A 14,865-nucleotide genomic window follows, 5' to 3' on the forward strand; every position below is an offset into this window, starting at 1 on the left:
AGTGTGCTGTCACACGCCTCTACTCTGTCCCTGGGCTGTCCCTGTACACAGCCCTCTATTCCCAACAGGCCTCAAATTCAGGTTAAAAAAGGGGGCAATCCAGCCACTCGTTAGTTAAGTTAGAAGGGGAGAACTTCATGGCTCTTCATTCATCCTCTGTTGAAGACATTCTAAAGACTGCAAATGAACTGGCTTTTCCCTGAACAAAATCCCTTATGCCAGCCACTTCATTCCCATTCCTATATTAAAGCCAAAATTTGGATTCCAATATCTATCTATAACGTTCCTCACCAGACTCCTAGCTACCAACATTGATCAATCCAGTTACCTCAACACCAAAGTCATCTTCACTCACTCACTCGTTCATTTATTCATTCATTCAACAGGGCTGCCCTATCTGTCATTTAGAACACACCAATCCTTTTCTCATAGCCTTAAGACCTTCCAGTGGCATCTCCACTGCCCTACCCATCAGTCCCAGGACCTCAGCTCTACAACTATTACGTCGACTGGGTCTATGGACTTGAGCAAGTTATCTGAGCTCACTGAGTCTCTTCAATAAAGAAAAATGGAGCTAATGTTGACCTTCTTTTGGTCCTTGTGAGGATTAAATGAGATAGCGTACATGAGCACCAAGCAGAGTTTCTGACACCAATGCAAACTCAAGCAACACTGGTTCATCTTTCCTCTCCCAGCCCCTTTTTTATACCAGGCACTTCATCTCTCTTTACAGCTCTGATTTTTATTGCTCTTGTCCTTTCTGTTTTTCCCTGATGTTGAATCAACATCTTCTGGATACGATCACTCCAGTCCTCTCCTTTGAACAACTTCTCTATGTTCACAACCTACCTTAACTTCAACATTGCCTCAGAAAGTCAATCTCCGTCACAATCCATTTCTAAACCAACTAAATTTGTCAAGTGTTGGGATGCATGCAAATAACCTGGGGATCATGTGAAAACATGCAGTTTCTGATTTAGCAGGTCTGGGATAGGTCCTGAGATTTTGCATTTCTAACATGTTCCCAGGTAATGCCAGTGATTCTGGTGCATGGACACATCAAATTGCAAGAAACCAGACAAGAAGGCCATTTCAAGTGGCCACTGCACAGGCTGGAGAGGGATTCTTAGCTTTGTTTTAACACATGGAGACCTGAAGTAATGCAGCTAAAGAAGCAGTTAACAAGCCAGGAAGAGGCCCAGCCATGAAACCCATGTTCTTCCCCCCCACACACTGGTGCTTCCCATACCCCAAGTCTGCTCAAACACCCTCATTGACCCACCTAGGGAAACACCCTTGTCCTTCTGCTCACATGAAATGTCAACATGCAATGGTCTCCTGGGGGGATTCTGAGTCGGTTTTTATCTGCCTGTGTCATGTCTGCATTTTAGACCATAAAAAGCCTACAGCGCAGGTTTCTTGGACAAATTCCATCTTCACTCTAATTTTTAGAAAGATTCTGGATAAACAGTCCTTTCTTACTGGAATCTTTCTTTCTAGAATCCTAATGATCCATCCAGCAAGGGAGATGTGACTTGGGATTAAAATCCACCTCCCAGAGCTCTGCGTCGCAGCAGGAATCAAGCCTAAGTGGTTTATGTGCCAAAATTAGCAGCAAACAGCCTCCAAAAATGTTTTATTTGCAGATCTCCTGCAAAACAGTAGTTCTGAAATAAAAGTTAAGAAATAAAAAAGGTTTTGAAATAAAAGTTAATGGTCATCATGCTTAGGGGTTAAAAACAATCAATTTTGGGGGGATTTGATTCTGCTCAGGCTTAAGATAAATGGTGCTAAGTTAGCAAAGACTAATTTTATATAAATTATACTCAGAAAAAAAATAGTAAGCTGTTTTAAGAGTTTTAGGGTAGGCATGTTTTTCTCAATATGAAAATAAACCAAAGTAAAGATTTTGAAAATATCTTACTGTTTCTTGTGAAACATAATCTGGACTTTTGGTATCAGCAGAATAAAAAGAAAAGTCGTAAGTGAAGGTCTTGTTCCGCTCTCTTCCTGAGTCCCCCGTCCCTCCTTCTGGTATCTAGATGGAGATGATTATGATAAAAAGAAAGTAATAATAAAGTAAGAGTACTCTCAGTTAACAAGTGATCCAATTAAAAAAAAAAATTATCTTCATAAAAAATATGCAATGATCACCATTTTTCATATTTATATCCTAAGAAGCAATTAATTCTTCCCGAATCCCCCACCCCCAGCAAAATAAATAAATAAATAAACCTGAAGTCCTCCCAGCAATCCATGGCCACTCTATGATACAACCCAATACTACTTTCTTGGACTTTTTATCATGATTACCTTTATATGAACCCAACACTTCAGCCAGACTTTATTTTTGCCCATCTTCAACGCTTTTTACTGTTCTCTCCACCCGAAACCACCAGAGCTGAGGTCTGCACAAGGCCAGGGGGTGCTATTCATGTAGATTATGATGTGACTGGAGCCCCCTAGACTTGTGTGATTTTGTGGCCCCACTGAAAACTATAGGTCAGATGCTTCCTCTTAGATGAAGCTTCCCTTGGGCACTCCATCCAGAAGTAATTCCTCCCACTTCTGAGAGACTAGACTCTCCCAAGACATAGCACATTATTTCAGATGTTTGCAAATATATTGTCCACCTTGCTCTGTTACCTAAACTGAACCAAAAACCATGTTTAAAAATCTTTCACATTCCACCAAAGCCTCACACAGCTCCCTGGACATATGCTGAACAAATCCAATGAGTATCACGTTTTCCCAACATAATTCAGATATTACAAAGAAAAAATATTAAGGTTCTTATTATTAAAATGTTAAAAATCTGGGCATCTTTTATGGTTATATCAGTTGAGGAAACGTTCGTAAAACTCAAAAAGCAACAGAATAATCAAGGAAAACAGATTCCATTATGCATAAAGAAAGGAGACTCATCCAAGGCCAGGGTCTCTCACTGTTTCAGTAAATGCAAGTTTTTAATGATTAAACTTTTACCACAGCACTGTGAACATACAAAGATACGTGAAGCAAAGCAAAGGCAACTAACAGCAGGGAAGGGACAAGTGGTGACTGGTAGAAACGTGAGAAGATATTGGAGGTTAAAGGAGGGAAAACTAAGTGTGGGCCAGAAAGAAGACACAAGGATTGTGGTCAGTGGAGAAAGAAAGACATTCCACCGGAGAATGCCTCAGGCAAAGGGACACCAGAGCCTCAAAGGAGGACTATCAAATTATCCAGGGCACAGCCCAACTGCAGGATAGGAGCATTCCCCAGCTTCTACCACTGGAGATCAAGTTGCACTACTTTGAAATTAGATTTCAAAGTGTCCAGTCCCTTGAGCCACAAATTAAGAGAAATCCAACTTGAGAATGATCTGCAGTTGGCAATGAAGCAGCAGCCTCAGAAATGCAGATCCCTAAGTTATGACAAATGTCAGGAGAAAGGGGTTGAGTCTATAAAGCAAACGATGTCTTTATTATTAATTTTACTCCCTCATTTCCTCCCTAAGGGAAAAGTATTCAGGGTCCTTAACAGAATCCTTAACAAATTCACTGACCAAAGAAACAATTAGGATATTTTAAGTGCAAATGGAAGAACTTGCCAAATTAGAAAATTTTTCATTTTGTTTTTTCAGGAAAAAAAGTCAATGTTTTTTCATCTTTCACCCCTGAGTTTTGATTAATAATACCAGCTCCTCTTACAAAGTTTATAAAACATGATTGTTTTCATTAAAAATGAAAACAAATCTAGGGCCAAAGCTTATTTAATGATTCACAAAATGCAGTCAACTGCCAGGCTAAGGTTCCACCACAGGATACAGGATAGAAATGCTTAGGTCTGGGCTAAGCGATGAGCTCACACACCAGGGTTACAGCTCTGGTCTGGTTTTCAGATCAAACGCAACCAAGGATGGGAGAGGAAGCAGAGGGTCAACCCTCTTGCTTCATGACTGAGCCCAAGCCAAGAGCAAGCCGACATGGCTAAGGGAACTGAGGAGTGGCTCATTTCAAGTAGCAGTGCTGCAATGGCAGAAGCATTTTTATTTATCCAAGTAATTCTGATAATAAAACAAACATGGGGGCTCATGGACCAGGAGCAAGGCCAGGTTGCTACTTACCTTTAAGTTTGTGATTGTTGTTTTGCTTTTCTCCATTTGAATGATGAATTTGGCTTCCAGGTCCTTTTCCCTGAAACACAAATAATTCTGTTTGGTTGGGAAAGAAAAGATTGTTTAAAACATTTTTTTATTTACTGTTTACATATGGGAGTTTGTTTTTAAATGGCATCTGAAGCACAATCCCTGATATGACTCCCCCTAAATCCTTACTAACATAAACATAAAGACACACAAAATAGAAGTCACCATTAAAAACTAAGACTGACAAATAATGTGTTGTCAAAACCTAGAAGAACTTCTAACTGTAAGCCAAAAGAAGTATAAATGAAATGACAGAAGACATGGAGAGACGTGAATCATGATAAAAGCAGCCCCACCCAACAAGTTTATGAAAAGAAAGACTGTATCCCTTCACCCAGGATGAGAGCTAAAAGATAATCTGGAATGAGTTGTCACAACCAGGTGCTGCTTCTAGAATCAGCCAGGGCACTGCTCCCTGATCCCCACCTTCTTTCTATTTCCAGTCAGAACAGGAAGTCAAGAGAACTCCTGAAAAGTATAGTTCTCTAGAATAAATGACCATATATCTACACAATTGTTACATAACTGAAAAAACAACGAAGATCTCTACATGCTGCTATGGAGTGGAAGCCAGGATGTACTGTTAAGTGGAGAATGCAGGTGAGGAAAAGTATGCACAGAATGCTACCATTTATATTTAAAGATAAGAAGAGATAACTTAAGTATTTTTCAAAAAGATACCTATAGAGAAAGAAGAAAATGGAGTGGAAGGAACAAGGATAGAAAATTAGATTTCTAAAAAAAAGTACCATGATCTGGGATGAGGCAGGAAAAGAGTTAATAAAAGTGAGTCTGAAAGGGGACTGCCCAGGTCTGCATCCCCGCCCCAGGGAACACCCAGGCTCATCCCCTAGAGAAAGAGGAGATAAGACCCTAACCAGGAGATAAGACCCGAACCAGAGTGGTCTAGTTTTAATGCCAGCACAATCTGCGGGAGCCTGCCCATTGTTTGAACTCCAGCCTCATTATAATTCAATTAAAATAAAATGAACATTATGGCTTGCCCCCAGCCCCCCAGGGGATTTTCTGTATGCATTCTAAGAATATGTGCAGAAAAAAACTAGTTATATGACTACCATATGTCAATCAAATGACCTCAGTCTATGGGTCAAATGTCCTGAGTTTGGATGTCACGTCTCCAGCTGCAAGAACATTTATGTACCCTTCCTTTCCTATATAAGAAAAACCTAACCTGAAGTTAGGTCCAGTAGTCTGCTCAAGGCTTTGCCCCCGACATCTTCTCTGCCAGCGCCTTTCTTCTTGAATAAACTTTCTACTTCTATTCCTTTTGAGTCTTGTGAATGCTTTCACATTCTGTAAACGGCCAGCAGTACCCAAAGACAAAACATTTGGTGCAGACTCTACCTCCTCCTCTCTCCCTCAGGAGCCTCTCACAGAAGGGTGTTGGACCCTCCCACTCCTTTCGCTCCGTCTCCTTTACTTCGACTTCTAGGAGGCAACTCCAGTGTTCTAGCTGGGGCATCAGTCGGTAAGCGGATATGCCTGGGGACATCCGTGGGGCATCAGAAATTCCACAGATTGGGTCCATGACCCCTGAACCTAGTAGTGCTGGGGACGCCCTCATAGCTAACGGTCAGTCTCACACTCTCTCAAGCTCTGAAGTACAAGGTAATGAGTACACTAATTCTGTAACTGCCGAGTTAGAGACTCCTCAAGAAATGGCAGAGAATTAGGGGGACACCAGATATCATGAACCACTACTCCTGCAGCCACAGGAAGTAGCCCCTCTATTGACAAGCTGGGAACTTGTCAAACCAGGAAGCACACTGGAACTCACCTGTCTCTGCCATCGGAGCCTCTCTTAGGCTAATCATTGGCACCAGTTCTGGGCTTCTATGCTGCCTGGGCTTTGTGCCAATCTGAGGCCTCTCTGAGGCAAATCTGCAGTGCCAGGTTGGTTAGAGACCGGGTTTTAACCCCAAGCTCCTCATTTCAGGACGATTTAGTTCTGTAAGTACCCATCTAGTTTTTATGTTGTTTACCTCTAGTCTGTCCTTTCCCTTTTTTCCCTCGATCTCCATTTTCCTTTTCTATTTGTATCTTAAACTAAAAACAGGAGGCTCTATATCTATACCATTTGAGAGCCCCCTAGGTCGTATATTAGCAAACTGGTCAATTTACAATTATAAGCCAATGATGTTTTATTGTAACACTGCTTGGCCCATATATGTTCTAAATTCTAAAGAAAGGGTAGGTAAATTTTCTTACAGCAGGACACGTGATGTCCAAATGCATGACATTTGACATACAGACTGAGGTCATTTGATTGACGGTTATATAACCAAGTTACATATGTTGGTTATATAACTAGTTCATTTCTGCACATGTTCTTACCCATACTGCATACAGAAAAACCCATGGTGGAGGTGGGGGCAAGCCATCATATTCATTTTAATTTAACTGTATTATAATGAGGCTGGAGTTCAAACAACAGGCAGGTTCCAGCAGCCTGGCAAGCGTTAAAACTACATCATTTGGGCAGGGTCTTATCTCCTCTTTCTCAGGGTGTTTGGGCAGCTTAATTTATCTCTAGGGGATGAGCCTGGGCAGTGCCTGGGGAAGGGATGCAGGTCTGGGCAGTCCCCCTTCGGGCTCACTTTTATTAACGCTTTTTCTGCCTCATCAATCTGTAAATCAATTTTAGAATAATGAAAATAATTTACACAAAAATGAAACAATGTATTTTAAATTAACCTAAAACACAAAAGTCGAAGCAAATAAACCTAACTGTGCACTGCACAGTGCAAAACAATTTCAGTTATGACTGAATGGAGAAATTTGACAGTATAATGTAGTAGGACGTAGCCCAAGGAGAGCAAGAACTATAAAGAAATCTTAAAACATTTTTGGTAATCATATTTTTGGTGATAAAGTATCATCATTCTGAGATTTATTTGTGTACTGTAGAATAATACATGAATAATTATGTCGGTGCCACTGAGAACCAGGGTTTTTGGTTGAAAGGAGATACACACATAAGATTCATGAGGTTAAGTAAAAACTCCATATAGTGCTGAATCTGAATGGGAAAAACTAGCATGAACTGTACCTAAAATTGACAGGCAATAATGAAAGCCAGCTGCCACGTTGTGAGGAGCCCTCTGGAGAGACGTAGGTCTGGAGGAACTGAGGCCAGCCCGCAGCCACGTGGGAGAGCACCCTACCCGGTCACACCAGGAGATGACTGTGGAGCATGCTGGCACCTAGAGTGCAGCCTTGGGAGAGACTCTGAGTGGGAGGACCCAGCTAAAGTGTCCCCCAGACTTCTGTCCCACAGAAACTGTGAGATAATAAATACAGTTTTAAGCCCCTAAATTTTGGGATAATTTGTCACATAGTAAGAAATAAATGATACAAGGGTCAAAAGTACCCAGGAATCAACCTAAGTTCCTACTGACCAAAATCGAGTATCAAAAAGAGTAATAACCACAGGTACAAAAAACACATAGACTATGCATGTTTATGAACTCATAATTAAAAAATAAAAACTGGATGGTCCCCTTTGAAGGATCAAAAGAATTTCCTCATTATATCTTGAAAGATATTAGAGAAAGGGAAAGAATCAAGCATTTCCCCTGCATTTCCTAAACAATCTGCACTCCAGGGTAACCAAATAATTGTCATAGTTGTCCAGAGGAAGTCTCTCTTATCAAGGTTTTCCAGCTAATAAATGAAGATGGAATGAAAGAATTAGAATATCATCATTTTGCAATCCCTGGTGAATTAATGGCTAACTACAGCCACTAAGAGACAATCCAACAAGTTGCACCTTCAAAATGAAGGACCAACCCACTGCCACAGGAGTCTTGACCCTCACTTAATGACCAGGAAATACGGGGGGAACACAACCAACAGTGCCAGGGAGGCGACCAGCACAATCCAGCCTCTAGGGAAACTGACAGATAAATTATCCAGTTTCTTCAATAACAATGATAACAAACTGCAAGGAATATAAGGATAGAAGGGTAACTTACTGATTAAAAAAGACTTTAAAGATATAACCAAATGGATCTCAACTCAAAAAGAAAAAGCATTTTTTTTTAATTATAAGATATGTAGGGAAATGATAACACTAACTAGATATTTGATGATATTAAGGAATTATTATTACTATTTTAGGTGTGACAATGGTATCATGATGATTAGAAAAAGTCTTAACCTTTTAGAGATACATACTGAAATATTTACAAGTGAAATGATATATAACATCTGAGATTTACTTTAAGATAATCCAGGGGTGGGGAAACCAGGTGGGGATAGCATCTGGCCACCTCAGGATGAATATACAGAACACCTAAACCCAACGAACATGTAGTAGACATTAGTCAAGAATTACAACGGATTTTCACACAGAATCCATTTATTGTATTTTGCCGCATATAATGTGCTCCAGTGCAAAATGCGCACCCACATTTTTGGCCCAAACTTTCAGGGAAAATAATATTCCGTTTTAATTTTTTAATTCAAAATTGTAGGTACTTGTTTTTTGTATTATAAAGGAATTTTAGGGCGACGGTCGGATGGCTCAGTTGGTTAGACGCGAGCTCTTAACAACAGGGTTGCCGGTTCAATTCCCACATGGGCCAGTGAGCTGCGCCCCTGTAACTAAGATTGAAAATGGTGACTGGACTTAGAGCTGAGCTGTGTCCTCCACAAGTAGATTAAAGGACAACAACGTGACTTGGAGCTTATAGATCCTGGAAAAAACATACCGTTACCCAATATAATTTAAAAAAAAAAAAGGAATGCTAGCATTTATTTTTTAACATATTATGGTACAAGAAATTTTATGTAACAAATAATTACAAAACACAAAAACTGACACAAGGTATAATAAAATTTATGTCTGATAACAAATTTATGATATTTATGCATCAAAGAAGGCCAAGAACTCTTCCTCACTGCAAGTTCATCATAAATTCAACAACACCGATCACTGTATTCCAAGGTATTATTTTGCATGTGGATATCATTATTGATTTCTAGAGTTACACTTTTAACTCATAAGCATAAATAAAATAATTAAAAACATATACAGATATGGAATTAGTACTATCCATGTATAATGTGCATCCTTATTTTTCCCTCAACAAATTTGGGCAAAAAAAGTGCACATTATGGTATACACAGCAAAATACGGTAACTTTTCCAAGCCAGTTTGATGAAGGGTGTGGTAGGATGAACTGAACAATGGCTTAAAAGACAGGTAAACAAATGAAATCCCTCTTGTGTACAAAGAGCTTCCATTCCTGCCCTCCAGGTCTTGGACTGCTCCACTATGGCCCCCAAAGTGAGACTTGCATGAGGGAAACCCTGGGTTCATATGGCTCTAAAACAAACGCTTCACAAACTGGCTCCTTTCCTCCTACAGCATTCAACTACCAAAAGTGTATATCCTGCCCAGCAAGAAAACTTGGCAGGGATGAGTTTTAACACCACAGACTGTCACATCTGGGTTCCTCCCATTCCCATGGGGGTTGTTTCTCAGTGTCTCACTAACCTAATGCATCTAAAGCTTTCATTTTAAAATCATATTATCAACAAATACCTGTTGGGTACACAGAATTATCCAGGGAACTAAGAAGATTAAAAGCAACCCTGATACCATGTTTCCCCGAAAAGAAGACCTAGCCAGACCATCAGCTCTAATGCACCTTTTGGAGCAAAAATTAATACAAGACCCGGTATTATATTTTATTACATTACATTATACTATATTATTATATTATATCTGGTCTTATATTAAAATAACACCAGGTCTTATATTAATTTTGCTCCAAAAGACGCATTAGAACTGATGGTCCAGCTAGGTCTTATTTTCAGGAAAGCACAGTAGGTGCTCACAGCACTTGTCAATTCTTGTTTATAAAACATGACGAGGGCCGGCCCAGTGGCTCAGGTGGTTGGAGCGCCATGCTCTTAACGCCGAGGTCGCCAGTTCGATTCCCACAACGCTCAGTGAGCTGTGCCCGCTACGGCAAAGACTGTGGACAACAGCTGATTGTGAACAACAGCTCTCCCTGGAGTGGGCTGCCATGAGCTGCTGCCGGCTGCTGTGTGCTGCCATGTGCCACCACGAGAGGCCGGTGGCCAGTGTGAGTGGGCGGCAGCCATCGGGAGCGGCCAGCAGCCGGCAAGAGCTGCTGTGAGCGGCCGACCAGCAACCAGCGGCCGACTGCCTCAGCCGGGGGGAGCGCAAGGCTCACAACACCAGCAGGGGCCAGGGAGCTGTGTCCTACACAATTGGACTGAGAAACAACAGCTTGAACCGGAGTGAGGGGGGTAGGAGGCGGGGGGGGGGGGGGGAGGTGGAAAAAAACAAACATGAAGCAATGCAGCTCATACCATGCCTACCCTTCCTGTTGGTCGCCAAAGGTTACGTAATGCCACAGCTCAGAGCCTTACATCTTTGGAGCAGCTGGATTTAAAGGGCCCTACACATGAGCCTTTATTCTAACCTACAGGTAACCACAAAGTATTTTCCCAGTTTTAAATTAACATCCACTCTATGAAAACAACTAGGAAAGATACTGACTGAAAGACCATTATGTAATATATGCATCTTTCTATCAGCACTTCTGAAATCAAAACTGAAATCAAAGGGTTCACTACCTCCTTGACATCGTATGACTGGGGTTTGGTAGTGGGGAAGGGTGTGGTAACAGGTTCACTGTTCTGAGGTCCATACCTTTCCCCAGTTTCTCAAAAAGCTCTGTGCCCCAAAAGATAGGAACCCCAACTAAGACCCTTGTTACTCAAAACGTAGCCCAGGACCTAGCAGCGTCAGAACTTGCAGGGAACTTGTGAGAGATGAGGGATCTCAGACCCCACTTCATACATACTGAATGGGAACTTTCATTTTAACAAGAGTCCTAGGTATTTCCAATGAACACTAAAGTTTGAAAAACACTACTCTGACGTTATATTAATATGATACAGTGATAACTGGTCTTACATTTACTCTCATGAAACAAACGTTATAATGTTCATACTTTGTACACTGGGAAACTAACTTTGTACTTTCACCTTTAAGCTTTATTTTAAAATTGCATGAAAGAATATGGATATAACCTACGTCAGCTGACACTGTCTCTACCCTTTGCTCTTAAAGTGTACATTAGCTTCTGACCAAGAGCAATAAATGTCTGACATAATCAGATCTAAGAAGTCATCTGGTGTCATCGCATCCAGCTTCCGTCATTCTCAGGACTCTGCCCCACTTTCAGCTTCTAGCCCTTTCTATTCTAAGCCTGTTTCCCCAATATCAGTGTTAAGGTTGCTGACAACAGCTTGAAGTCATTTTAAAAGTAATCACAGGTCATCAAGATTCAGATGGAGGCCATCTGTTCCAGAAAGGAAATTTCACAAATAATTCCCTAGATTGTTTTCTTCTTAAGCATAAAAACTAAAACTATAAGAAAAAAGGAGTATCTTTACTCCGAAAATAATCTCTAAGTATAATATTTATTACAAAGATGCTAGCTAGAGATTTAGCCATAGAGAGCAAATCTCACTGCAGTTCTTGACAATACTTATGGAAAAGCCAAAGTAATCTCTATAAAGTGGTTATGATGGTTGGAGTTATTAACTGCTGAAACTAACCCTCGGGTACGTGGATCCCTTATAGATTCCAGGAGGGTTGTGAAACTTCCAAATACTTCACAGATGAAGGACAGAAGGCAGGCTCATTCCCTGCACATCCCACTGACCAACCCTGCCCAGCCCCCACATCTACTGGAGAATGGAGACTGACAGCTCATGGCCTTCTCTTTACCCCAGGGCCTTGAACTATATCATAGGTGACTTCAGGGTCCTCGTGATACTCCATCCAACAGCCTTACCTCCCACTTCTTCATCCCCCACCCAACATTCAGTTACCTAGTCCTGTCCAATCTACCCCCTATTTACCAACCTCGGCCAATGTCTCCACTCCACAGCCACTGTCCCACGTCGGGCCACCACCACCTCTCCCTAGTCTCTTTGCCTTCAACCCTGTCCTCTCCCATCCACACTCCACTCTGCTATCAGAGAGATTCTTTCAAAGTATACATCTTACCACGAGGCTCCCTGATTTAAACTCCTTCGGTGACTTTTCCAAGGCTATAGAATAAAATCCAACTCTCTGTGGTACACCAAGTTCTTCGTGATCTGACCCTAACTAATATTGCCATTCAACACTATATCTACTCCATCTCCTCACCTGTCCAACTCCCAGCCATCCCTCCAGATTCAGCTTAGGCTCCACACACCCTGGAGAGAGCCTTCACAAGCCCTCTGTGTCGCCTCGTTAGATGGCCCACCTGCTTGTCTCACACACCAGACTCTGGACTCCTTAAGAGTAAGGACTTGCCTACCTGGGTTTGCATCCCTAGGCCCCGGCACAGGACCTGCAACTTTGAGGTGCTCATAAAATGGCTGTTGAATGTGATGGGTTGACTGACTGAGATGTTAAATCAATGGCTCTTACCCCCGCCTCCTTTTTGCCGCATGCATCCTCTTCTTAATGCGATCTCCCTACTAGCCCCCAGCATCCTCTGTTCTTGCTTTCCCATATACTAAGCTATCTTCCCATCCACATTTTGAAGCAAAGCTTGTCTCGGGTCTAATTTGACTTACCTAGCTTGATAAACCTTCAGAAACAATTTCCCTTTGTACACTTACCTAGCTTATCCCACTCTTGAGGGTTTCATCCCTGCTAATGTCACTCTCCAGTTACTCTAGAGAATCCCAGAGAAGCAAGGACCCAGATTCCTTCACACTCCACAACCTGAGCTCACCAAGCACAAGGGGGCAAAGCTCATAATCCACGCTCTGTGCTTTGTCTTGATCCTTCAGCTGAAAACCGTAAAACACCCAGCACTGATTATTCCCCCAGCACAGGTCAATTTCCTCTAACATTTAAGAAACATGGGACATAAATCTTGCCAGTTTTCTCATATTGAGGAAAATAAATAATCCTAAAATATTATTTGAACATTGATTTGATAATAGAGCAAAGTGAACTACATCTCTCCCTGGCCACTTTGGTGAATTGGATTTCTCAACCAAAACGTCAATTATGGTCTCTTCGTATAAATAAGTAATTTATTTGAAAGGTCTGGTAGCTAGATCATAAGATGCCACAAATGAACCAGCTACAGTAAGTATACTGAGTTATAGATCAATACTGGGGCAGAAGGGAGAAAGGAAAAGAAAAGGTGTAAAATATCCCATCAGAAAAAGAGATAAATTATGTCAGCTCTGAGATATAGGAATAGGAGAAAGCATATAAGAAAAAAAAACCTCTATGTTAATTCAAACATTCTAAAAATGTTTTTAAATTATTCAGCAATTCAAATTCATTCCATTTGTTCATTGGTATTTATGGCCACTCCATGATAAGCAGCCTGAGTGGATGGTGCTAAGATCTCCAAACTGAGCCTTTAGCTTGGAAGATTCTAAACAGTAACTTATTCACCTGTATTTCTGAAGTATATCAGTATCTCCCAAATTTACTTTAAAACTTGCAAACTATGAACCAATATTTAATTGCCTTCATTTTGGTGGCAGGGCATTGAACAACAAAAATAAAAATGAAAAACTCTACTTTAAAAAAGAATGTGTGACCTCTATGGGTACTACGGAAAGAAGCCCAAGGAACACTGTTAAGTAGGAGAAGGAACAAGTAGCAAAAAACTGTGCAGAAATAAGATAAATAAGGCAGAATATGCACATGTATGCTTCTAGGTGCACAAAACATCTCTGAATATTTCTGCAAGAATAAACAGGAAGCTGTTAACAGTGGTTACCTCTGGATAGTAAGTGACAGCAGGACCTCAGGGGATGAGGAAATGAATTGAACATTTTACTGCTGGAATTTGTTTTAGCGTGATTTGATATTACTTGTATAATTAACACAAATTTGGTTAATTAAAAGACAAAAAGCCCCTGATTTAAAACTGGGTGGCTTCTCAGTGCTCGAGGGTAAGTCCAAGTCGAGGGCTGGCATGCTGACCGCTCCTGACTACCTGACCATACAGCAGCCACCGCCCCCAGCCTTGGTCATCACCGTGCGCTGCCTAGATTTGCCACTCCCCTTTCCTACTTCTCTGCAAAATGGTGCTCAACATTCAAAACCAGGCCCGCATTCCCCTCTTTGGGGAAGCATTCCTGATCCCCTCTGCTCAATGAATTGCTCAGTCTCTCCGCTCAACCCAATGGCACTATTCTTTTTCTCTTTTAATTACGGTTCCAGATAAAATACAGGACACCCAATTAAATCTGAATTTCAGATAAATGCCTTTGTAGTATACCTACATCCCAAATACTGCATGAGACCTACTCATACTCTATTTTGCTTGCTAACCCTGATGCCACTGTCTCTCACCCAAACGTGTGCACTGAGCGGGTTCCTCCAGTGGGATGCATGTGTATCAGCCTCCCTTCCGCAAGCCCAGAATGTGACGGAGCAGAGTCGGTGATTACACCTGAACCCTCAGCACCTAACTGGTAGAGCAAAGGAGTCATAACAGGTGTCCTCTCGCTTACGTCAAAGCATGGAAACAAACTCAGGGAGGGCTATTCTCCTGAAGCCATCTTTGCCTTTGCCTTCTGGTTGGTTCTGAGCACTCAGAGATCCTGGGACTGCCGACCACTTTTCACTGTTCCTATGGAAT

The 14,865-nt window shown here is 41.4% G+C and overlaps 1 protein-coding gene across 7 annotated transcripts in view; it reads right to left on the reverse strand.

The window, feature by feature from the left end:
* The window catches only part of KIF16B (kinesin family member 16B), a 289,212-nt gene that overhangs the window by 244,968 nt on the left and 29,379 nt on the right, over positions 1–14,865 (reverse strand). For 6 of the 7 annotated variants that reach the window (XM_033094524.1, XM_033094521.1, XM_033094522.1 and 3 more), the window contains exons 2-3: positions 4,109–4,178; positions 1,925–2,038 (exon numbers count right to left, since the gene is read on the reverse strand). In XM_033094524.1, coding sequence (XP_032950415.1) covers positions 1,925–2,038; positions 4,109–4,178 — 184 coding nt within the window. Of the gene's footprint in view, positions 1–1,924; positions 2,039–4,108; positions 4,179–14,865 lie in introns of those variants that run through there. The other variant, XM_033094520.1, reaches the window with a different exon arrangement.

This window comes from Rhinolophus ferrumequinum, chromosome 23 (assembly GCF_004115265.2).
Source record: "Rhinolophus ferrumequinum isolate MPI-CBG mRhiFer1 chromosome 23, mRhiFer1_v1.p, whole genome shotgun sequence".
In the NCBI taxonomy this organism is placed as follows: domain Eukaryota; kingdom Metazoa; phylum Chordata; class Mammalia; order Chiroptera; family Rhinolophidae; genus Rhinolophus; species Rhinolophus ferrumequinum.